The following is a 27,222-nucleotide window of genomic DNA, read 5'->3' on the forward strand; positions in this document are numbered from 1 at the left end:
AAAGTCGAGTTCATATGGTAATCCGAGATTCTCGTGCAATATTCTCCTTTACATAATAATACAATCAAGAATCGACGCCGTTACTTTACCTAACTTTCACCTAACAAATCCACGATGCCTAGACTTTCTGAAAATCAACGCAACCAAGCAATAGGTCTTTTAGCAGCAGGAATTTCTGCCAGAGATATAGCCAGACGACTTAATTGTCACCATACGACACTTACACGATTAGATGTAAGGTATAGACAGAATGGAGTTACCCGGGATCGAACGAGACCAGGTGCACCATATACGCCTGCTTCATTTATGCGACCGTTTTCGAACATCAAGACGTACAGCAAGACGACCTTACGTTGGACCAATTTAGACTCAAAGGCACCGTCAGCAGCGAATCCAGATGGCACAGCAACATCACAATTGGCGTAGATTGCAGTCGAGGCAAGTCCTTTTCACAGATGAAAGCAAGTTCCATCTCTACCACACTGATGTTCGTCAACGCGTCTGGAGACAACGCGCGGAACGTCTTCAAATTGCTGTGTTTTGGAATCCAACAGATGGGGAGGGGGAGCGTAATCGTTTGGGGACGTTTCAGCTACCATCACCGGACTCCCCTGTACATTTGGAGAGAACGCGTTACTGCTGCCAATTACAGAGATTACGTTCTGCGGTCGACAGTTATCCCCCATTTTCGTGCCCATCCAGAATTACAGATTTTTCCGCAAGACAATACTCGTACGCACACTGCACATGTATGCATGCAGTTTTTGCAAAGTAGCCACATCAACGTCATGCAATGAACATGCGTGGGACGAAATTGGGAGGCGATTGTCCAGTGGGCAGCAGTTACATACTGTGCAACAATTAGAGGACGCTTTGGTGCGAGAATGAACAAAATTCCACAGACATTCTTCCAAAACCTTGTCACCTCTATGAGAAGACGATGTACTCTTTGCATAGCCGAACATGGAGGACACACACGATACTTACATTTAGAGACATCTTTGTAATCTGATCTTACATTTTAATTTTACTGAGTAATGAATTCATCAACATATTAATAAAATTCCATTCAAACAATTTTAAACTTTTTTCATTTTTACATTTGCTATGCTATCATAATTATAATTTGAAATATTCAGCGATTTTAATTTCCTTCAACTGTTTTACTGAGCCTTGTATGTATGTACATATGTATGTATGTATTTATGAATGAATATCTATATATTGTATGTATGTCGAGGTTGACTGTTACATACATAGATATTAACGCACTGGCACAGCGGATAATTAAATCCTTTCTGGCTTCACAAATTGTCCCATGCCGTTGCTGGGACTCGAACCTATGGCATTGGAGATGCACTGCCCATAGCCAAGAGTTTCTGGGATTTTTAGTGTGTATGTACGTATGTATGTTTTGTTTCTGTCAGGTGTGTGTATGTGTGTATCCATCCGTGGTAAAACGTTTTAGCTTGAATATAATGACCCTGCTGATTTTCATAAACACCCTCCAAAAAAGAAGGGAAAAAAAAGAAAAGAAGCAAATATGGATAAAAGCGAAAAGCATATTTTAAGGCAAATGTTTATACATTTCATGTTAAGATAAAATATATAAAATTATACGTTTGTACATACATAACCACATGCAGTAAAAACAAGTATAATCTTTTTGTAATTATTACGACTGAGAAGATCCATAACTAATATTGCTGAAGCATTGTTTTTATGCAGTTGTCGTGATTGTCTCAAACTTAAAAGGTCTCAGTCGGTATTCTCTTTGAGACATCTTCAGAGCAGACAAATGTGATTCTTTTGTAGATTACGATAGTATGTGACTCTAAGAGAGCACGACATCTGTGTATCGATGTTGGGCAGCACGCAAGGTACAATTGTAAGAGTCATAGGCATAACGTTAACACGTAACTGACCGTAGTTTCCAGCGACGTTCACTTATTTTCCACATGTATTCCATTTCAGTGCGAGTGCGAATAATTTTTACATGCTCATATACCACTAGAGTTTCGAGCATGTCCGTCCCGGGGCCTGTCTCTGGATAACCAGGGGCTTGTCCCGGGACAGAAAAAAAATAATTAAGCGGACAATTTTAAAATTTACATCCAAAAATTAAATAGTGGGCCTTTAAACTTTTGATGCGCATCTGTAATTAATATAATTAATAAAGAAAATTCTACTCATTAAATTTCGTCGCTAGATTAGATAGGGTGGTCAAAAAGAAATTAGATAAGATCTGTGTCCTGACTCGGGATGGATGGGTGAGGGGTACTATTGAAAATGGGCAGGATTTTGAAAATAGCAATTAGTTAAAAAGTTAATAGAATTTTGAAAAAAGAAAAAGGTTACAAGCCAAAAATAAAAAGAATTGACTGCTCGATCGAATATTTAAATAATTTGGAGCATTTTAGAAGGACAGTCCAAAAATAAATAAGAGAAAGAAGAGAGGATCGGACTATTTAATATATATATATATATATACTCTTCAAAAAAAGAAACGCAAAAGGGTACAAATGGGTTATAACTCCGATTTTATGTTTCCTACCGGTTCATGCTTTGTGAATATAAGGTCATTGCATGTCCCAAACACATTCCCACGGTTACATTCGATAAAACGCAGCTACTGTACAATAAAGTTCCAAAATGTGAATATTCGCAAAAACGCAGCCACGTACAAACCATGTCACCACTGCACGTGCGTTGTCTGCACGTGCAACATGAATACTGACAGTATAAAAGTGCAGGGTGTTCGCTTGCCTGGCCTCTGTATCTGGCCGACAGTTGACAATCCAGGACATGCCACGTCTCAGTGCTCAGAGCTGGCAGCAGCCTTGCAGGCCGAGTGGGCCACCATCCCCCGGGACGTCATCCGTACTCTGGTTGCTTCAGTGGGCAGGCGGTGCCAGGCAGTTGTCAACACACGCGGAGGCCACACCCGGTATTGACTCCAGATGACCTTGACCTTGGTGGTGTGTCCTATCACTTACTCACAATGGACTAGAGTGAATTGTGAACAATCCTGCAACATTTGGTAATTATCGGACTCACCATTCAATAATTAAATCAATTCTCCAAATGTTACGACAATGTGGTTTTGCGTTTCTTCTTTTGAAGAGTATATATATATATATATATATATATATATATATATATATATATATATATATATATATATATATATATAAAGAAAGAAGTAATTTCGACATAAACTTCTGAACGAAGGTCTAAAAGTTTAAAGTCCGATCTATATGTCCACGTGAGTGGCCTCGTTAAGGCCGTTAGGGTGCACAGCTTGTAGGGACGAGATGGGTTGCATCCCGTCAAGAAAACCCCTAGATTGACAGTCAACAAACGTTGAAGTTGTAGTGCTGTGCTGAAATACAGATCTTAAGAAGCTGGATTCGTCTGAACGAGAGAGAGAATCAGACTAGTGTATAGTCCAGTCGTCATGGGTTGGTATAGTGGTGCGGACGGGCCCGACTCCGGAGCATACGAGATGATATCACAATAAAACAAAGTAAAGTCTAGAAAAGAGTAGTAGGGCCCGACCCCGCTTCCTATTTCTTCTTAGAGTGGGGTGGTCAATCTTCCAGTGCTGTTAGGACAGGCTCGGACATGTAGAGACTAAACGCGAACAACCGTGGCGTTCTGCAGAATGGCCGTCATACGAGTCACGAAAAAACAAGTCAACATAGTCAGACGGAGAAATGACGTGGAGGCGAGGAATCTCGCTAAAAAAGAATCCAACCTGGTGGGTACAGACTGTCGAAAGGAGAAGCGTTCCAGCGTTCAATCAATTCCAATGGCCGCATACATCCCAGTAGAAAACTTCACTTCGCTGATAAAAACAACAAAGTGAAGGATCCCCAAGTCGAGCCGCGAAAGCACGTGCAATGTGCACAAGCGAAACAAACACTGTCTTACCGCGAATTGCTCCAGACTGGGAATGTTCCATTTCATGTGTTTTTAATTGCTATAATAAGTCGCCTCCAAAACAGATCAATTTGACCCTCATCTCTGTTATGGGGATACGTGATGTACGAATCTGTTTTCAGATGATACAAGACTTCCTTTGGTATTTTCCTTGTTGAAATATCTTCGAACATGATAATGATCAAAACGTCCCGTCCAGTTTTTATGCTTTCCATGTTTGCCATTTGCAATTCGTACATACACCAGTAACTTTCCAGGAAGTGTCTGGACAAAACAACAACAGTCTTTTTGCTTCCTTGAATTGCGGACAAAATATTTGATGCTATTTCTTGTCCAGGTATGAAATCTCGGTGATGTATGTTAAGATTTAATCCAGAATCTTCCGTTTCGAGACGATTTATCATTTCGTTTACAACAAAATCTTCATCTTCGTCTGCGTGGGAAACGAAAGCAGAAAAAGTAAACGAATCACCTTCCTCATCCACCAGCAACTCACTTCTTAATCTCAGTCTAGCAGCATAGTACCAGTAGCGCAAATTCCACCGGTACCTGTACGCTGTTGCTCCGCTCACAATGACCAGTGCAAGTATACCACCAAACACTGAGCCGAGGATTAGTGTAAGATTGTTTGAGCATTCCTTCTGCAATGTAGTGATAACATCTTTAAACGCGCCCATTGAACTAAACGTCTTGTTTCCAAAGGCACAAGTGTAATTGCCGATTTCAACGAAATGGACCTTCGATGACCATATCCAATTGAGAAAGTCTAAATTATTGCAAGTGCATGAAATAGGGTTCCGTATCAAATGAATTGTTATGTTATGAGATTTAGCCAATGTGTCTAAGTCTGTCATTAGTACTTTAGAAAACCACCGTACCTCGTTATTTGTTAGATCCAATATCTGAAGTTTTTTCATGTGAACTACCCGAAGAGGGTAGTTGAGGTATATTGCGTTGTTCGAGAGATTTACCGTCTTAACAGACACCAAGTCATGAAATATATTATCTGGAATACCATGTATATCATTTAACGACATATCCAGAACCTCGAGAGATGTTAATCCATCAAATATGTGTGACATATTTGCCATATTCATAACAGAGCCAATTAAGTTAAAAGAAATATTGAGTACTTTAAGCTTTGGAAAGCTTCGGAAGAAAGTTGTCGAGGTATTTCTAGCTATATTGTTGGAAAGGTCAAGATATGTCAGTTGTTCCATACCTTTCACGGGACCAATCCAATTTCCTAGCAAGTTGCAATTTAGCTTTAGTCGTGTTATGTTGTTAGCACTCACTTGTATCTGTGTGAGGTCAAAATCCAACTGTGCGCATGTAACGTGCAATACCTGCAGATGCGGTGGTACCTTTATGTCTGTGGCATAATGCGAGGGACCTGAGAAGTGTGAAGTATATTCAGGTTTTGGTTTACGATAAGGCTGACAGCCAGTGTCAGTATTCAGCGGACATTGAGCCTGGTTCTCGTGTTTCGGTTTCTGTAGAAATGGTATAACTGGAAACGGTCTTCGATCGTCATTTCCCAAATACAAATGAGTAACACCTTTTATCCATGACAGTTCCGTGAAGTATGAGGTGTGTGTAAAGCTATTGTATCGTGCAGAGATGTACCATAGCGTATGCGGCAAATTCGATAAAGCTTCTGACATGACAAATTCTACACGATTGTGATCAAAGTATAATTTTTCTAATTTCGTCATCTTCAAATGCTGTGTGTGTTCACCTTTTAGTATGTTACAGATGCACTCTTTAGCAACGATAGCGTATGCCTTCAGAACTCGAATTGAGGAGTTTGTCAGTCCATACGTAGCGCTTTGGAAATTTTTGAACTGTAGATTGTCGTTATCCGATATGTCCAGTTCTTCGATGGTTTTTAAAGTTAAGAATGCTCCAGTTTCTATATTATTTAAACCGCACAATGATAAATCTAATTTGTTTAGATATGGAACATATTCGAAGGTGTTGTTGAAAATGTTAGTTATATTGCACCGACCTTCATGTCCGGACAAACTCAAAGAGGTCAGTTTCGTCAAGTTTTGAAAATGTTCACCAAACGTCATATTGGGACTTCCATCTAAATAGAGTTCCCCCAGCGAGTGAAGAACAGACAGAGCCTTATCAGGACACTGAACACGATTCCCTTCCATGTGCAAACACTGGAGATGTGTTAAGCCTTGAAAGGAATCATCATCCACTTGGTTAATTATGTTATGAGAAATATCTAAATGAGTGAGATTTTCAAACCTAGCGAATTTTTTTGATGTCAGATTCTTCAAGTTGTTATGGTCCATCAGAAGGACGGTTATTGTTGCCGGAAGTGTGGTGGGTACGTCTGGCAGTCCTCGGTTAGAGCAGTTGGCAACTGACTTGATTACACTGCAAGCCAGGATAGACTGAGATGTTGTCGAAAGCCTCTTCGCTGCGGGAACACTTATTTCATCTTGTGATAAAATCAGAACTGGGATCGTCAGTAGTGTCACCAAGATTACTTTGAAACTGAAAAAGAAAACAGAATAAAATTAGTTTTCTAACCGTTTTACTTGAGGTAACAGTATAGCAAATAGAATTTCAGAAGGTTAGTTAAAGTTAAAGTTTGTTTTTGTTCAACGACACTACTAGAGCACATTGATTTATTAATCATCGACTACTGGATGTCAAACTTTTTGTAATTCTGACTCATAGTTATCAAAGGAAACCCGCTACACTTTTCCTAATGCAGCAAGGGATTTTTTCTATGCACTTTCCCACAGACAGGAAAACACATACCACGGCCTCTGACCACTTGTGGTGCACTGGTTGGAACAGAAAAAACAATTGGTTGAATAGATCTATAGAGGTGGTTCGCTTCTGCGACGGAAGCACCTCAAGCGAGCACTCAACCGACTGGGATAAATCCCTAGAGTAGTGAAAGACGCTTCCTATTATTGCGACCACTGTTCACAACCGATCATAATAACTTTCATTGAGGTCAGTTACAATGACGCTGAATAATGTTAATTTGACAGCAGCTGCTATAGCTACTATAATGACGTCAGAAGTGTGCCACAACAGTTTTCAGTGTATTTATATAACCGTTTATTGAAGATCATGTGGGTTTTGTCATCGGACATAAGGTTGGTAGGTACAAGGTTCGCAGCCCGGTACCGGCTCCCACCCAGAGCGAGCTTTAACGACTCAGTGGGTAGGTGTAAGACCACTACACCCTCTTCTCTCTCACTAACAACAAACAACTAATCCACTGTCTTGGACAGACAGCTCAGATAGCTGAAGTGTGTGCCCAGAACAGCGTGTTTAAACCTTAATTGGATATAAGCACAAAAATAAGTTGAAATGAATGAATGAACTAACACCGGAACCTCTCTAAACCTGAATTACGCAATCTGATTAAAATTAGCTCTACTGGTCTACCAGTAGATCTAGCAGCATTGCGTGGACTCGCGTGTCCAGGTGACAATTCATCTATAAATAACAATTTAAAACTACATTCCCTGGAATATTTTTATTATTTAAGCATATAGAACAGAAAATCCAATTACGTTTGGTGCATATATGACGTCGCACTCCGCATTAGTTTCACTACGCTGGCTTATCCAGGTCAAAAACAAAGGCATTGTTATTTGGTTTGTTACTATTAACATCTAGTATAGGATGAATATCATTAATTTTGGCCTTAAATCTGTTAAAAATTTATATGGATGACAACTTTATCACTATATTTAATTTTTCAATATAGTGTTTTTGGGACACAAACATTTTTGCTACATTCGGTATCTGGCCCATGGACTATAAACCTGAATTACGCAATCTAATTAAAATTAGCTCTACTGGTCTACCAGTAGATCTAACAGCATTGCGTGGACTCGCATGTCCAGGTGACATTTCATCTATAAATAACAATTTAAATATCGACCAATTACACTAGCGTTATTAGGGAGCATACATATTCTAAACATATCGGGTGAGACTATTTATGCAATAGGCGAACTTGTTAGTCTATTTCAACATTAAAAAACAGGGGGAAAAGTGTAGTAATAAACTCTGGATTGTATACTAGTATAAACAGATTTTATGTCTATACCATCACGCGAAACGAATTTTATATTGAAATTAGTTTCCGGTGTCACGAAATAGAATCGCCCCCGTAACATTTTCGCCCCCCGGCGAATCTATTTCGAAATAAAACCTCCCCCCTTGAAATAGAATCGCCCCGACCCACGAAATAGAATCACCCCCATAAAATATTCGCCCCTTACTCATTTTTAGTTATTCTGTCATTTAATGAACAATATTCAGGTAAATTATTGTTGAACATATTTATATCACTGTTATGTTTTATACACGTGAGCATGCCACACACGCGCACACACACATACATAGACACACACACGCACATATACATATATATACACATATGATACAGACCCTCGCAAAGATAAACACACGCACATACACACGCACACATCCAACTTCAGTTACTGGAATAATGTAGCCTATTAATTATGCATTTGAATTGTCAAATATTTGAATTGTCAAATATTTGTAAGCAAATATAATGAAAGTTTATAGCTAGATACTTCTTCAAGAATTGTTTGTTTCCTTTCTGCAAACAGTAAACATCTGTCTTAATGTGGTGGTACTAAACATTTTATATCTGTTATAACGCTACTAAAATGATGTTCTTAGATGATATTTTACATATACGCCACTACATCAGTAGAATCACTTGTATAATGGATAATAAAGTGACCCCTATAATTATATAATTCAGTTTACAATAGAAGTCGTCACTACAAGCGAAACATATTATCTGAGTTTTATATATTTGACGGAGAGTATATGTTTTTATTCAAATCATATCCATGGATTAATGTCTTTCTGAAATGTTTTAAAATGCATGACGTATGAATACCTTATGGAGGAAATCGGGGCACTGCATTCACAAACGAAATAAAGAAATAAAATATCGTCTATAGTCTCTATACTATAGATAGAAATTAATTATAATCATAGACAGTGTAAACTAAAGGTAAAATAGAGGGTATTCTTCTAATGTAATGTTGTATAATTAGAGAGTAATTCGCTTGAGAACTGTTTCCAAAAAGTGTAATATATACACAGAACTTCACATACGTTTTTTTTCGTTCCTATTTATTGCACGAGTTTATTGTGCGCAAGAATAATATATAGCACGAGACCGCGTGGCGGTCGAGTGGTATATATTCTTGCGCACAATAAACAAGTGCAATAAATAGGAACGAAAAAAAAAACGTATGTGAAGTTCTGTATTTATTACATACCTTCTTTCGTTTATTTATTTATTTTAAAATTAAAAATAATAATAAAATAATAATAAACATTCAAGGGAGCTAACTCTCAAACAATAATATGGGGGATTCCCCCCAAAATAGTTAAGCTTTTATTGGACATATGTTCAATAAAAGATTTTTTAATTGCACGGATCGGAATGGTCTTTATTACTATACTAAGATTGAATGGATATGTAATAAATAAGGATATTTCTCTCTTTTTTCGATGACTATTAAAGACAGCACATAATTTGTATGCGTATGGACTATGGTAGAAATAGATCATCGTCCTATATATAACACATTATATGGGGGGGGGGGGGGGGGGGGGGGGGGGGGGGGGGGGATATTTGGAGGGGGGCGAGAAATAAATCCGCCGGCCGGCGATTTTCTAGGGGGGCGAATATATTTCGCGACACCGGCATACTTCGTAACTCACTCGAATCATTTCGTATACCCTCGGCATAATCCCCAATGTTTACAAATTATTTTAAAATCACTGGCATGATTTTGCAAGTAAGGTTTTGATTGGTCGAATGAAAGGTCAACTGGACATGAGCTCCAACGAGGTGCTACTAGATCCACAAGTAATAGTAATTAACCAGTGGAGATAATTTTAATTAGATTGTGAATTACGCATCTTTAAATACTGAAGTTTACCTCTCTCAACTGGAAACGTCATTAAACTGAACACCGGATGAATACTTTTGTACCAATGTTTTTATGGAGTGTAAATTGTACCTCTGATATTTAAGTAACTATTATACACGTATGCACTGCGTTTATCTGGAGTTCCACCGTTGTGAATTTAGTTCAGATACGCTGAGTTAGGGTTTGCGTAGGTGGTCGGTTTCAGAAATAGCTTTAAATTCTTCTAAAATAATATTGAAATCATTATTAAAATAGACTATTGTTTTGAGGAATAAGCCAGGAGCATTAGGTCAAACCTGGAACAAAATGGTAACAAGCTGAAATTTTCAAAAGAGTATGATACACACGTATCGAACGAGTTAACACGCAAATTTATGATGGCGACCAAAATGGCCGCTGTTATTTATTTTATCATATTTTTGCAACCAAATATAGGACAAATGCAAATAAAGTGTCTAAACATAGGTTTTCGGCCACAAGCAATACCATGAAATAATTACCTGAAATGAAAAACCGAAATCTCAAAAATTAAAATGTGTTGCCACTACGGCGGTCAATACTAACCACAATGCTTACGACTTTGCAAATGTCAGCGTGTTACCAATTGTGTTAAGTTTGAGACTATTTTCAGTTATTACTCCCGACCTATTCTTCACTAAATGGGGTCTACAGGGAATTGTAAACGAAAGTAAGCAGCCTTCAGTTGTTTCAGTTATGCTGACAAGCCCATACGACTTCTAAGCCAGTTTTCATGGAAGCTTATAAATTCACTATGCGGTATTTGGTTATCATTTTCATCTTCATCATTTACATCAAAATTCAATAATGTTTGTGCAGTGTCTTTATCTTCATCATTATCCAACAATGCAGGTCTAGTATTGTTGCAGGTTTCACTCTTGTATTTGGTGCACATTGAGATGCATAACACTCCAAGTCTCATGCCATGATCCCACAGCCATCTTCATTGCACCCGCGGAATATACCATGTTGAACAAAGTGTCAGAGGCAAAAGAGAGGACAGTTTCCACTACTGTGGGTTTATCATCCTGTGATATCTACCCCATTTCAGAAATGGACTAGTCACTCATACAGAAGCAGGCATCACGGCAATATATTGATACCTGAGTACAGTTTATTAGTCACTTTCTGTCATGGGCGTCGGCAGGATTTTCCAAGGTGTGTGTGTGTGTGTGTGTGTGTGTGTGTGTGTGTGTGTGTGTGTGTGTGTGTGTGTGTGTGTGTGTGTTTGTGTGTTCGGGGGTGGGAGTGCAAGACATTTTGACATATAATAAAGTAGAAACTGATTGAACGATAACCAAGCATGATACTGCACAACTGGTTAATGCATAAGCTTCTATCAATCCTGGCTCAGAAGTCATACGGGCGTGTCATCATGAACTGAAACAGCTATGGCTTACTTACTTACTTTTGAAATTCCTGACAGGCCCCAGTTGATGGAGGATAGGCCAGGAATAATAGCTTAAAGGAGTCCCAAACCTGAACAAAACTGGTAACAAGCTAAAAGTGACAAAGTCATAAAAAGTGTGGTTTGCATTGCACATGTTGACTGCTGCAGTGCCCACAATTGCTTGAATCTGAAAACAAATGTTTGCATTTCTGTTATGTATGTTTGCAAAGATATGATAAAACAGATACAAGCGGACATTTTGTACGCCATGTTGAATTCCCGAGTTAGCTCTCCGTGGATTTGCGGTAATTTTTTGATATGTGTTTTATCATACTCTAAGGCTACTTTTCTGAAAATTACAGCTTGTTAACAATGTATTCAAAGTTTAGACTATTTAGAGCTGTCACTCCAGGGCCTCGTTTCACGAAGCGATCTTAGCACTAGGATCACCTTACTTGCTAGTTAATCAAGAAAATTTAATTATTATAAAATAATTCGATCTTTTATTTTTGGTGAAGTCAATATGTTAGAAAATATGGAATTTGATTCAAAATATATAGAATAAAATCTTTTACCAACCATAAAAAATAATTTTTGGAGAGATACTCTTTTATTTTGGTGCATCTATCTTAAAAAAATGTAAAAATAAAATTGTTAGTGAATATGATGTCCAGTCTCAATATATATGGTTTAATGATGACATTAAAGTAAATAATAAATCAGTGTTTTATGACAGCTGGTACAAGATAGGAATTAGATTTATAAATGATTTATTAGATGATAGTGGATTATTTATTACATTCCCACAATTTAAAAACATTTATAATCTTGATGTCAACTTTTTAAAATATCATAGTCTTTTAAGTGCAGTGAAGCAGTATTGCAATACATTTAAAATAAAAAAAATTTAAAAGAAAGTTGCAAAATCCTATTTTTCCCTATAATAATTCGAATCTTAAGATAAGTTGTAAAGGCAGTAAACATTTTTACAATATTTTATTGGATTCGAGATTTTTAAAATATAAATTTATTTTAAAATGGGAAAAATAATTAAATTTCAAATATGATGATGATGATTGGAAAACGGTAAATACAATACCTTTTCGCTGCACAGATAGTACAGAATTAAGATGGTTTCAATACAAGATTATTCATAGGATATTGGCTACAAATAAGTTTTTACATAACATAGGATATATTGATTCACCTCTTTGCTCCTTCTGTAAACATGAAATATCAACACTAATACACCTATTTTGGGAATGTAATGACGTTAGACATATTTAGGAACAATTAAAGTTTTGGATGCAACAAACAAACTGGTATAATAATGAACTTTACAAAAGGAAATATAATTTTGGGATTTAAGACGAGTAAAAGTGATCCTATTAATGCTATTATATTAATAACTAAACAATTAATATTTAAAAGTCATTTAAAGTGTCTCATCCCAGACTCACGCTCTCTCGCGTCTCCTCTGTCCATCCTCCATCTCTCCTCCTCTCTCACTCGCTCTCCCTTCTCCTCTCTCTCTCTCTCTCTCTCTCTCTCTCTCCCTCTCTCTCTCGCCTCCTTTCTGTTTGTAATCTCAAAATCTCTACAATCTCTCTCATACACTAAATGAATATTAAACCCATTGATTACATTTTAAATCTCTCTTCCCCTCTCTCTCCACTCCTTGCTCGCTCGCTCACTCTCGCTCGCTCTCTCTCTCTCTCTCTCTCTCTCTCTCTCTCTCTCTCTCTCTCTCTCTCTCTCTCTCTCTCTCTCTCTCTCTCTCTGTGTTCAGCCGCCATACACGCACACACCATACAAACAGAAAGAGAGAAAGAGAGACACAAGGAGGGAGAGAGAGGGGGAGGCAGAAAAAGAGAAAGAGAGGAAAGAGAGAACGAGGTAGAGAGAGTGAACATCTGAGTTCCTTAACCATAACTTCATTCTTATGTGTTGAATAATTTGGATTTCCAGAAAGAATAGTAGTGGAATCGCGATTTATATAATGAAACATGATCTTGTTCCGAAGTTCAGTGTATAGGGGGCAATACCGAATAAATTGCTCAGAATCTTTAATAGAATGCCCACAACCACTGGTTGGTTCATCTGATATAAAAAGTGAAAACGTATGACCATTTAAATTACTAATACCAAGACGAAGTTGACAATGTTATATTTGCTCTCTTCTAGTACCCAGGTAGAGATATTTGGGAACATATCTCTCTCTCTCTCTCTCTCTCTCTCTCTCTCTCTCTCTCTCTCTCTCTCTCTCTCTCTCTCTCTCTCTCTCTCTCTCTCTCTCTCTCTCTCTCTCTCTCTCTCTCTCTCTCTCTCTCTCTCTCTTTCTGTTTGTATGGTGTGTGTATGGCGGCTGAACATGCCTTCCTAAGTGAAAAATATATTTTATTTTCTAAACCTAGCATGCAAGTGGCCCAAGCAAGTTACACTGTCCAAAAATACATTTCTATTTTGTTCTTTAATACTAATGAGTTGTAAGCCTTGTAAAATGCGTGGTGATTCTTTTGCAACCCCATATAACTATCTTATAGTAATGCGATGCAAATGTGAATAAACGTTATGGGAATTTGTTCAATTTCGTTTTCAAACTTCAAATTTCGGGCAAAAATCACCCCCTTCCCCGCCTACAAAAAAGGAATCCCGTACGCCTGTAGTATTCAGAGTAGACCCTTTAACCATACGGAAGCCTGGGAGTTTAACGTCGGCCAATTGGTAGCTGGTTGTAGATAGACCGCTTTGTTTCAGACATTATATACCGGTTAAAGGACAAGTGAGTAGTTAATAGTCTAAAACTCCTCAAACAGTTAAGAAGAGAATTTTCTTTAAGTTTCTATAATGCCCCCTTTGCCCCCCCCCCCCCCCCCCCCCCGCGCTAGCCACGGCCCTGATAGCGGACATGTTTTTGAAAGTGACGAGGTTGGCAGCTTGAATATGAAGTTGGAGGTTCTAATAGACCCAAATCAATTCCTATTGCCGATAATGTTAACGTTTACTAATAAAACTGATATAAGCAGCGTTTCAACACACCCAGGAAGTACAGCAATAGAAAGTGTGGCACCTCACATCTAATCTACCTGCAAGAAAATGGAGGGTCACGTATCATTTAAGATATTTAATTAATGTTTTTAATAGCAACCGTCATTTTGCTGAAAATTGCAGTTCCATTTTTGGGGGTACCCCGCATTAGTTTCAACCTCTGGTATATACTGCATAACAACTGTATAACAAATAAAAGTGTATTTATTTATTGTCAATGGATAATAGTATTTGCACAAATAATCAATGTCACAGATTACTACCAATCACACCCACAGCTGTTTTTACTCCGTAAATATTTGACAGTGCACGTCGAACTATGACACGGAACTCTCTTCTTTGGTACTATGCAACCTATACCAATTTTTTTTTTTTTTTTAAAGTGTCCAATTGGGTGTTTTCATGACTATCAGGATCTTTTGTGTTCTGATATGATGTGACAACATAATTGAAAGTGTTTTTCCTACAGTGCAACCTGATTTAATGTGCACCTCAGGAAGCATCAGTGTTATGCAAAGTTGTATACAAATGCAATGTATCATATTTAAAACAAATAATAAATAAAAATACTACTCTTGAAGATACATACTATGGGTTGGTTGTGTATGCTTAGTTGTATATGTAGTGTGTGCATGCATAATCAGAGTCTCATTTCCAATAAATAATTACCTTAAAACTCATTTATTGCAGTGACCCTGTGTTTTGAAAGACTTTAATGGACATATAATAAGAACTTCACTAGAAAATAAGCATATTACATGTGGCATCTGAACTGAACACCACTGCATCCACAAATAGTGGTACATTAATGTGGTACACATCATGGTGGGGAAAACACCCAAGGTATGGAATATGCTTGGATGTCAAGTCACTGAATGCAATATTTTCAAACCCATCAGCCTAGTTGGTTTTTATATATACATTATTAAATCTACTGACAGCTACCAATATATCTGTTGATATTTTATTAATAATCTCCAGTGATTGGTGTTTACAGACATGTATCATATCTAGAGTTATCATTAGGGTTTTACATTTTTATTTAACCTGGATAGCACTGTACAACACATCGAACATAATGACTCACCTCATTTTCACCAGAATAAAGAGCTCACAATTCCACGTGTATATATCGTATATCAAAAACACACAGTCACACTGGTCATGTAAAAGACGAAGTCCATAGAGTAGGCCTAATAAATATGTTTTGAATACTGTTAGAACGCGATGTCGTGAGACTTGTTCTCGACAAGAAAGTTCATTATTCTTGAGATCAGTATGTAAGTGTTTACTCGGGTAATAAATTATATTATCGCAACACCGGATTGCCAGATCTTTATAAGTAGGCTGTGTCAATAGATGTTTCGTTTGAATGGGTGTCAGGAAAGCCCATAAACTTAGGCATGTTCAGGAAGAGGCTCATTCGCGGTCGCTCGTTAAAACTATTTGTGTTTGTTTGTGTTTCTGTTTTCGGTGCAGCCTAAGAGAATAAAATTCTTGTCTTGCTATAACAGACGACATGACTTTTACGAAATGTAATTAGTATATATATATATATATATATATATATATATATATATATATATATATACACACACACAGTATACACACACACACACACACACACGCAAAAACACACCCACAATTATAAAGAGAGAGAGAGAGAGAGAGAGAGAGAGAGAGAGAGAGAGAGAGGAGAGAGAGAGAGAGAGAGAGAGAGAGAGACATTGATCATGTTTAGCCATGAGGACAAATGTTACCCTTCCGGGACCACCTAGTCAAAACGGTGTCGGCTCGGGAAGCAGAAAATCCTGTTTTGGGTAGTACCTGTAAGCCGAATAATAAATGTTCCGGGAAGCAGAAGGGTCTTATTTCATTTTATTTCTAGTTATTTTTGTGCTCATATCCAATTAAGGTTCAAGCACGCTGTCCTGAGCACACACCATAGCTATCTGGGCTGTCTGGCCAGGACAGAGGGTTAGTAATTAGTGATTAGTGAGAGAGAAGAGTGTGTAGTGGTCTTACACCTACCCATTGAGTCGTTAAAACTCGCTCTGGGTGGGAGCCGATAATGGGCTGCGAACCCAGTGCCTACTAGCCTTATGTCCGATGGCCTAACCAAGACACCACCGAGGCCGGTCTAATTAATTTACACGTTCTTCATTGCTATATGAGCCGTGTTTTCTTTAACAACGAAACGAGGAAGCGTACTCGCATAGGATTACTAGATACAGTTTTTGTTGTTGTTGTTTTTTGTGTTGGTTTTTTTCTTCTTTTTTTATGTTGGTTTTTGTTTAGTTTTTTTTACATTCGGGGTATCATTTGTGCTTGTGCGTGTTTTATTTTCTGTTATTTCATTTAGATTGCTCGTATTAGGTTCTACTATTTGAATGCAAAATGTGGGTGTTTACCATATAATGTTCTGTAGCTGTCATGGAACAAATGTACGAACAACCGCTGCATAGAGGCTTCAGGAATACATGGCATGTATATCATGAAAAATCTATTGTGTTAGGTCATTTATCATTAGGTATTTTTTAAATAAAGTACTTTTTGTTGTACATCAATCTTTTTGTCATTATTGGAATGCTGTGAATATATGGCATACTAATATGCTTGTACTTGCCACGTTATCATTGTTATGGTGAGAAATGTTGGCGTCGCACTATTAGTTTCCGACATAAATTATCTTGGTAGAAAAAATACAATGATAAAGTATATATCGATTATAAAGAGATAGAAAATGGAAATGATAAAAGTAGAAATACCAGTCACTTGTTTTTGAAGCCATTTTGGAATCTTGGATTCATGCATTTCTCTTCCCATAAAAAAGCCCTGTATTTGGAGTAAAAAGTATTGTTCGGGGGAAATATATCGTATGTAAGATATTTCCATTTCTTACCTTTGGCGGCTATTTGTATTGTCACCTTGGATCTAAAAGATGATACAATATCTCAGTTAGCAAGAAGTCATTATAAATGAATTCCATGACTCATAAACTTAAATCATTAACACAAAAATATCGCCCTGGTTGATGTAAAATGCGATAAATTGTGATTTTCCTGTTTTAGCTGCTACAGTGGCGGCCGTCTTGGATTAAAATGATGTTGTAATCTCATAATAAGCCAGGAATGGTTCAAAATGAATTCCTAATGAATGTTGACAAGTGTATTTCAGTTTGTATGATTAAAATTATTTTGAGATCCAAATACATACATCTATTAAAAAAAAACCAAAACCCCCAACAACAACATAGTTACGTTTTGTGCCCTCGGATGGCCTAACCACGACGCCACTGAGGCCGGTTCTAATAAAAAGCTAGGAATGGTTCAAAATGAATTCCTAGTGAATGTTGACAAGTGTATTTCAGTTTGTATGATTAAAATTATTTTGAGATCGAGATACATACATCTATAAAGAAAACCAACAACAACATAGTTACGTTTTGTGCCCCCGGTTCGTACTAACTGATCAAAAGTGCGGTCTCAGCTCATGGACTAATTATTTTATATTATATATATTATTATTATTTTATTGATTATTGATACCCTCAATGTAACCAACCACTAATATATGTACTGTCATACAGTACCAGGTCGTCGTTACCATTTGACTGCAAACACCATCCAACATGTAATAGGGCAATTAACTAGTGCCGGGAACTAGGTATTCGTAATTGGTAAATAATACCGAGTTGTCACACTACGTTGAATTCATTTTGGGACCATTTATACAAGTTTATCTACTTCACGGTCCATAACCGTCATAACCTACGCCTCGTTTATGGCCCTGTTTGCAGGACTGTGGGTTCAGTAACTCCAATGTCCAGTCTGTTTGACAAACCTTCAGTTTGGACTGACCCTTGCAGTTTGAACCAACAGTTGTTCTTTGTGGTTTTTGTAATTTTGGAAGATGTTGATTAAGGATACAATGAGTATTAAACGTGGCACCCGTGAGCATTTTGAAATGGAGTTCCCTTGAAACATTAAACCTATACTCGTCTGGTACAAAAGTCTGTTTTGGGGTAAAACTGGAAAGGGATCAAGCTATATGTCTGTGAGAATCAGAGACCCACTTCACAAAACATCGTAAGTTTACGTCTGCGACTAGCAGTTATACCGGTTATACGTTAACAAAATCACGCCTTTACTGAATATAAAGAATTTTAAGGCAAACGAAATTGAAATATATATACTTCAAACTTTACGCTTTCAAACTACATTAGTTGTACTTTTAGTAGTAATAAGAAGTGTGGTTTAGTCTTGGATGTACGTTTAGGTGCAAAATTAGATTCACCTCAATTTTACTAGATTAAAGAGTTCTCAGTATACACGTGTATACTATATTGTGTATTAAAACCCCACAGTCACACCGGTCACGTACAAATGAAATCTTCACAAGTCCACAGACTACCTTACGTTTTGTATACTGTTGAACGTGATCCCGACAAGAAGGTTGGCTGTTCTTATTGTATAGTTTCAATATTTAGTCGTCTTATTAAGGTCCCTTTTTCGTTGTACGTGAACCTACACACGGCTGAAAATTTACCGTAACACCGGACTGCCAGGTTTCTATTTATAAATATGTTCCGCCGTTTGCAGTGTCCATACCAAGGAGAACGTAACCCAACAACAGGAAAATGACGCATGTTCACGAGGGAGGAAAATCGCGGTTGCTGTCTAGACTGGCTTTTGCAGCTAACATTAGATAAAGCTAATATGATAGAGCGCTTAAAGGGACATACCCTAGTTTTTAAACACTAAGACATATTTTTTACCATTAGAGGCGTTTTTGATAACTGAAACCATACTTTACTTAGATTTTATTGTTTAGATTATACATTTCCGTACATTCGAAGTGTTTTTGGTGATCCTGGTGTTTTTAATATCACACAATGCATTTCTCATATTTTTTTAAATGCACATGCTTCTGAGAAGTAACAGATATGGAGTCGAGTTTAAGTCTATTTTTAGAGGGTATTTCACCATTTCAAAGTTACAGACTCATGTTTCACTCAGTTGTAACTTTATCCAAATGTGTTACAGGTTTGTAGATTAACTCAACTTAGTGTTAATTTTCATGGACAGAAACTAGGGTCTGTCCCTTTAGATAAAGCTGATATGATAGATCGCTTGGCCTCGTGAACATTCCACTGATTTCGTGCGACTGTATGTCTTTGTTACTGTAATGGGGGGGGGGGGGGGGGGGGGGGGGGGGGGGGGGGGGGAATGTCATCTCCAGCCCACCCCTTATTGATATTGATATTCCTCTAGATATCAATATCAATAAGGGGAGGGCTGGAGGTGACTCGAGCTAATTGGTAAAGTACTCACTACGGCGTATTTTTCACCATTAGAAATGTTTTTGACAATTGAAATCAGACAATACTTACATTGTTTATGCTATCCATTTCCGTTCATCCGAAGTATTTCTGGCCATCCTGGTGTTTGTAATACCACAAAATGCATTTTTCATACATGTATTTTAAAAAACATGCGTGCTTCTGAGAAGTAACTGTTACGGTGATGAGCTCTGGTCTATTTTAAAGGTATTTCTCCCGTGTCAACGTCACAGACTTGTTTATTGCCATTGTATCTTTATCTAAATGTGTTACAGGTTTCTAGATTTAACTAAACTTAGTGTCCATTTTCGTGGGTCTGCGACTTTAATATTAACTTTGTTAATGTAATTCTATAGGTGCCACCCACTTGATGAGATACTGTGATAAAAATGGCTATGCATTACAAGATTTAGTCACCATGATGACAGCTAGGACAATTAAAAATCAATAAAAAATCAATTATATACAAAAGATCGAGATAACACAGACCACTGACCTATTTAATGGTCTAACAAAGTATTACCTGGACAAAAATAATTTGATTTGTCCCTAAGTGTACTTTATTCAACCATCTTCATAACCATCATACTCAATTTATTAATGATATTTTGTAAAATTAATTGAATTATGGCAATGGTCCATAATTCAAAAACTAAAATTGCCGAGAGGGTTGACATGGATTTCACTCCATCATGGTTCAGTCGAGGTGATGTAATAGCTAGATATGGTGTCCAACAATTAATGTAATTTTTAGCTATTATCCATTTTTAGAGAAATAAGGTCCTTAAATCCGTGACAGTATGCCTCTAAATGTAGAATTCCCAGTTGCAACATGGTGTGGTTTTAAACAAAATTATTTCCTTAAATTACTTAAAATTTAATTTCTAATTTATGCATATGCAAACACAGTAAGAGTGAGAATGTTCAAAATTCCACAAGTAACAACGTGGACAGTGACAGGACAATTTCAAATAATGTAGAATGCCTAGTTGGTACATACATGTAGTGTGTTCTTAGACAAAATAATTTGCTTAAATGTTTTAAAATTTTATTTTTAATTTGAGCATATCCAAAACACAGTAAAACAGTAAAAAAGTAAAGTTTGTTTTATTTAACGACGCCACTAGAGCACATTGATTTTTTATCTTATCATCTGCTATTGGACGTCTTTTTTAGAGGAAACCCACTGTCGCCATATAGGCTACTCTTTTACGACAGGCAGCAAGGGATTTTTTACTTGCGCTTCCCACAGGCAGGATAGCGGCAACAAACACGACAGGGCGGCACAAAACGGGGGCAGGGCGCAGCGCCCCTCTATTTATTGCTAGCTAGAACACTGCAACATGGGATCTTTTATATGCATTTTCCATTTTCTCACAGACCGGAAAGCACATACCACGGCCTTTGACCAGTTGCGGTGCATTGGTTGGAACGAGAAAACCCCCAATCGGTTGAATAGATCCACTGAGGTCGTTCGACCCTGCGACGCAAGCACTTCAGACGAGGACTCAACCGACTGGGCTAAATCCCACCCCTGCTACATTCAAATGATAGAAATGACGTGGAAGATCCCTTGTAGGAAATACATCAAGATCAAGTTCAAGGAGTATCAATTATGCCACGTTTAGTATGTTGGTATCGGTATGGCAGGACCGTACCCTGATCAAAATCCTAGGGGGAGGGGCACTACTTTTTATAAACAAATAAACACTATACAAATTAAATCCTGAGATGTGTATGCTATTTTCTGGAGTAAAACAAAAAGTGAGATTCTCAGGGGGGCAATAACATTTCCTTCCCGTACTGATTCAGTCCTTGGTTTTGAACATTTATGTTAATCACTAGTTAAGCTAACTAACTAACATTTGAACAACTATGTTAATCACTAGTTAAGCTAACTAACTAACGTTTGAACAACTATGTTAATCACTAGTTAAGCTAACTAACTAATGTTTGAACAACTATGTTAATCACTAGTTAAGCTAACTAACTAACATTTGAACAACTATGTTAATCACTAGTTAAGCTAACTAACTAACATTTGAACAACTGGCCCCTGATGTTTGAATTTCAAAAATTGCCCAACATGTAATGGTAGTCAACCGTGGAGTTAACTGACAAAACATTCGCGTTCTTAATCTTGAACGACCTACATGTTCTAAATTACACGAATCAGCCAGTGTTGTTTTTTGTTTGTTTTGTTTTTAATATTATTCCACAGCACTCGTGTTTCATAGCGTTTTCGAAGCTGGTATTACATACAAGAGGTCATTTGTATCTCGCAGAGAGAGAGAGAGAGAGAGAGAGAGAGAGAGAGAGAGAGAGAGAGAGAGAGAGAGAGAGAGAGAGAGAGAGAGAGAGAGAGAGCAAGCCATTGAAACGCCATTGGTAAATAAAACAGAAGGCACACAGATGTTAAAGGAATAGGTCATTTATTTAAAACAACAAAATACATATATATATATATATATATTTACATTTTGTGTAATATACAACCCACACACAAATTATAAGATTAATGCAGTCTTTGTTATGAAGAATTAAATGATTCAAGTTACATTTATGGTTAGAAATAAAATGATAAAACCACCACAGTTGTAAATGCACAGCACAAAGTTAAACAATACATGAACATCAAATGATTTCATAAAGTCCGACTCATCTTGTAAATCTTTGTGAAGGTTATACGCATCTTTTTCGCGTTAAGAACTTTACACTTCGCCCCACCCATCATTACCATTCCGAATACCAAAAATAACCATTGGCGTAGCCAGGATTTTATTTTGGCGTGGTCATCCACAATGGGGAGGGTGTACAATATTTGAGTCGTGTTATGGGGTGAAAAGCAAATATAAAAAGGTAATGGAAAAGGTAAAGAGATGAGATGTGACTTGACGGGTGGGGTGGGGTGGGATTAGTTCTACCTGACAAAATATAACTAGTTCAATAAAACAGACGGACCCTCCGACCTGTATAAAATAGCAATTTATATCTGTCCTTATTTGCATTTAAGTACTTTCTACAGCTTCAATAAGTCGCTCCCAAAAGATGTCCGTTTGATTCTGGTTTCCGTGTCGTGGATATTCAATGTAACACTCCGTTTTCAAATGATACAAGACTTCTTTGGGAATTTTTTTTGGTAAAATATCTCCATACATTATAATAACTAACACGTCACGTCCAGTTTCTCTGCTTTCCATGTTTGCCATCTGCAGTTCATAATTGCACCAATAGCTTTGTACAAAGTTCTTCGACAAAATGACAACGGTTTTTCTGCTCATTTGAACGGCAGACAGTATGTTCGTTGGTATTCTTTTTCCAGGTAAAAAATCTCGGTTATGCAGGTTAACTTTTCTTTTACCTTCATCTTCGATTCGGATTGTCATCTTTTTTGCAAACTGTTCATCTTCGTCTGCGTGGCAAACAAAAGCATCAAATCTAAATGTGCCACATTCTCCATTGAGCAGCGACCTACGTTTACATCTCAGGTTAGCTGCATAGTACCAGTACCGTAAGCTCCATCGGTGTCTGTATGCCAGGGCACCTCCAACAATAACAAACAAAAGACCCAGTGCAAACAGACATGCAACGACCAGGCCACTATAAACGTTACATTGTTTTTCCAAAAGAACAATAATGTCTTCAAATTTATCAATAGGACTAAATGTCTTGTTATCAAAAGCACAAGTGTACGTTTTTATATGTATAAAAGTAACTTTTGACAATATCATCCAATTAAGAAATTCTACATTATAACAGGTGCAAGCAATTGGATTTAATGTCAGATTAATTGTTATGTTATTAGATTCAGCCAGTGTATCCAAGTCTTTTACGAGTGTACTAGAAAACCAACGAACATGGTTATTTGAAAGATCCAACATTTGAAGATTTTTCAAGTGACCTATCCGAAGAGGTATGTCAAGATATATTTCATTATGTGACAGATTTAATGTCTTAAGAGAGACTAAGTCATGAAATAGATCTTCTGGAAGATAATGTATATCATTTTTCGACAGGTCTAATACTTCAAGAGAAGTAAGACCATCAAAAATAAGGGACTTGTTTTTTAGGTGCATTACAGAGCCAAGGAAATTCAGAGAAATATAGAGTTTTTTGAGGAGAGGAAATCCTTTAAAGAAGAAAGGCGAAACGTCAGTTGCCATGTTAAATGAGAGATCAAGGATTTCTAGATTCTCCAAACCTTCCACTGGGCCAGTCCAGTTCGACAACAAGTTGCACGTTAAATTCAGCGTGGTGAGGCTGTTGTTTGTAAATAACATCCATGTGATTTCAAATGACATCTGTTCACAAACAACATGCAATACTTGCAGGTGCGGTGGTAACACGATTATGAATGGTCCGCTGGTATTGTTTGGCATCAATAACGAGGCTGGTAAGTGTTCTGAACCATAATCCAAAGACTTCTCAATATCAGACTGACAAGCATTTTCCGAATCCATCTCACACATACCGTTCTCGTCACTAGTGTACTGTAACAATGCGTTGGTCTCATCTGTTCCAAGATAGGCATGAGTCACGTTTTTCAAAGATGACAAGTCTGAGATATAGGCCCCCAAGGTGAACATATTGCGCCGGGCAGAGATGTACCAAAGGGTATCAGGCAAATTCAATAATGCCCCCTTTTGACACAGTTCAAGACGATTGTCATCAAAGTAAAAAGTTTTTCAAGCTTTGTTCTTCTCAAATAGTTTGTATCCTCATTGTAAAGAATATTGCAAAGAGACCATTTTTTCACTATACGGTTGGCTTTTAATATTCGTATGGAGGAATTTATCAAACCATACGTAGCGTTCCGGAAACCTCTGAATTGCAGTCTACGGTTATCAGATATGTCCAGCTCTTCGATATTTTTTAAAGGCAAGAATGCTCCAACATCAATATTCTCCAACATACAGTTTGACAAGTTTAATGTTTTCAGATGTGGGACATATTTAAAGGTATGGTTGTATATATTATTTATCTCACACCTACCTTTGTTTCCAGACATACTCAAATAAATTAGTTTGGACAAATTTTGAAAGCATTCTCCGAAAATCATGTTTGTATTTCCATCTACAGATAGTTCCTCCAATGAATAAAGAACAGATATAGCCTTCTGTGGTAACTGTGCATTATTTTGTTCCATGTGTAAATATTCCAAATGTATTAGCCCTAAAAAGGAATCATCCATAACTTGCACTATATGGTTGTTTGAAATATCTAATTGCGTGAGATGTTTAAACTTGGAGAAAAACTTTGTGGACAACCTTGAGATGTTGTTGTGGTCCATTAGCAGGACGTTTAGTTTCTCCGGGAGAGTGCTGGGGATACATGACAGGTCCTGGTGGGAACAGTTGGCAATCGTCTGGTCGACAGTGCAGATACAAGGATAGCAAGGTTTAGATGCTGGCTGGAAGACATCTGAGGTAACTGGTGGTACAGTCTGCACCACTGTAATAGCGGCCACTAAGAACACACTGAGACTGAAAGGGAAAGAAGACCCAGTTAATATATAATATAACATGAGAGATATAACATTTGTAGTATTCGTTTTATAAGAGGACGGGACGTAGCCCAGTGGCAAAGCGCTCACTTGATGCGCGGTTGGTCTAGGATCGATCCCTGCCTGTGGACCCATTGGGCTATTTCTCGTTCCAGCCAGTGTACCACAACTGATATATCAATATCCGTGGTATGTGCTATCCTGCCTGTGGGATGGTACATATAAAAGTACATTTTCTACTAATGACTAAATGTAGCGGGTTTCCTCTCTAAGACTATATGTCAAAATTACCAAATGTTTGACATCCAATAGCCTATGATTAATAAATTATTGTTCTAGTGGTGTCGTTAAACAAATCAAACTTTGACAAACTTTTTGTTTTGTTTTATAAACATCTGCTTCCAGTATATTAAAGATATTAATTCTAGTTATTAGGCATTGTAAATATGCTCGGCTACTGCAAGCCCTTAATTAATTTTGTTGAGTATGTAAAAGAAATTAACATCTACAGTTACATATTATGGAATAATTCCTTGATCACTTTGGTTTAGCAATATAGTAAAACCAAAACCGTACCTCATTTCCAGTTGAAATACATTCATAGCAGTTCAGTTAGTTGCATATTAACACAGCGTACACAGTTCGAAGGATTGTGTGTGTGTCATCTGACACCAGCGACAAACACGGGGAAGTTAAATACACTTCGACCTGGTTTCGATTCCTTTGTGTTGATGAAACCTTTTTTAACATACTAATGAAAGTCTCCATTCAACCTGTTAGAAGCAAAATGAATAGCTTCCCGGTAGTTGCGTGACAATTATTCAAGCAAGAGACAAAAATGGCCGACACACCATGATCTATAAATCAGGCCACATTATACAGTTTTCCGGAGTGAGTCAGAGTTGTGGTGTCATCAGTAATTTACCAAACAGATCTTAAATATTATACACACACACATACACACACACACACACACAGAGAGAGAGAGAGAGAGAGAGAGAGAGAGAGAGAGAGAGAGAGAGAGAGAGAGAGAGAGAGAGAGAGAGAGAGAGGACCGAAAGAGAGAGAGACAGACAGGCAGATATATAGATAGATATATATGTATGTATGTATGTATGTATGTATATATATGTGTGTGTATATATATATATATATATATATATATATATATATATATATATATACTCAACAGCAAAAGAAAAGTTTTTTAAAGAGGCTAAAAATTAATTGAAAAGTTAGATATTTCACCTGCATGTAATGTAATGGGTGTATTTTGAAGCAAATCGTCCCTTGGAACAGTTTTCATTTCGTTTTGTTCGCATTTACGGTTGAAGCATATCATCAAAACATACCATAGGAAAATGTCATGGGATTGTCAAATAAGATATCCTCGTGAGTATAAAAATACCCAATTTAAAAAAAAAATTATTCACCAATATTTATGTCGTACGAATATGCCAAGACCTACCTCACAACAGCGGGAACAAGCAGTCGGACGCCTACAGGCAGGTGAAAGCGTTAGTAATGTTGCCAATGCTTTTAACGTTCACATCACAACCATTTAACGTCTGCAAGATCGTTTTGTCACCACCAACAGTACTGCTGACCTTCCACGAAGTGGCCGTCCTTGTGTCACCACCCAACGACAGGACAGACATATTTATTGCTTGCATCTTCGCGATCCATTCCTAGCAGCCAATGAAACAGCTCGACAGACAATTGGAGTCCACAACCGACCCATCAGTGGTGACACAGTTAGACGTAGACTCCGTATAAACACTCTCAGTTGTCGTCCTGCTCGTCGTCCCAGTTTGATTCAGCAGCACTGACAGAACCGTTTACAGTGGGCCACATTTCACCGGAATTGGCGTTATCAGCAGTGGAGACGTGATTTTTACAGATGAAAGTCGGGTTTGCATATCCCATGCTGATGGAAGAGTTCGAATATGGCGCAGACGTGGACATCGTTATAATGATCAGTGTGTGATGGGAAGAGATCCATGGGGTG

General features: G+C 37.5%; 2 protein-coding genes across 2 annotated transcripts; both read right to left on the reverse strand.

Moving 5' to 3' along the window:
- Nucleotides 1-3,840: 3,840 nt before the first annotated feature.
- On the reverse strand, nt 3,841-15,462 carry LOC121369802 (toll-like receptor 4). The gene is made up of 2 exons (XM_041494876.1): nt 15,458-15,462; nt 3,841-6,453 (listed from the first exon to the last, which is right to left on the reverse strand). Exons 1-2 carry the CDS (start codon nt 15,460-15,462, stop codon nt 3,966-3,968), a joined length of 2,493 nt encoding a protein of 830 aa, XP_041350810.1. The 3' UTR covers nt 3,841-3,965.
- Nucleotides 15,463-22,126: 6,664 nt separating this feature from the next.
- Nucleotides 22,127-25,968, reverse strand: LOC121370443 (toll-like receptor 4). Its single transcript, XM_041495671.1, is given in 3 exon segments — nt 22,127-24,384; nt 24,387-25,194; nt 25,791-25,968. Coding segments are annotated over 3 exon segments (2,499 nt in total). The 5' UTR covers nt 25,817-25,968; the 3' UTR covers nt 22,127-22,719.
- Nucleotides 25,969-27,222: the final 1,254 nt, after the last annotated feature.

This window comes from Gigantopelta aegis, chromosome 4, assembly GCF_016097555.1.
Source record: "Gigantopelta aegis isolate Gae_Host chromosome 4, Gae_host_genome, whole genome shotgun sequence".
Lineage (NCBI taxonomy): Eukaryota > Metazoa > Mollusca > Gastropoda > Neomphalida > Peltospiridae > Gigantopelta > Gigantopelta aegis.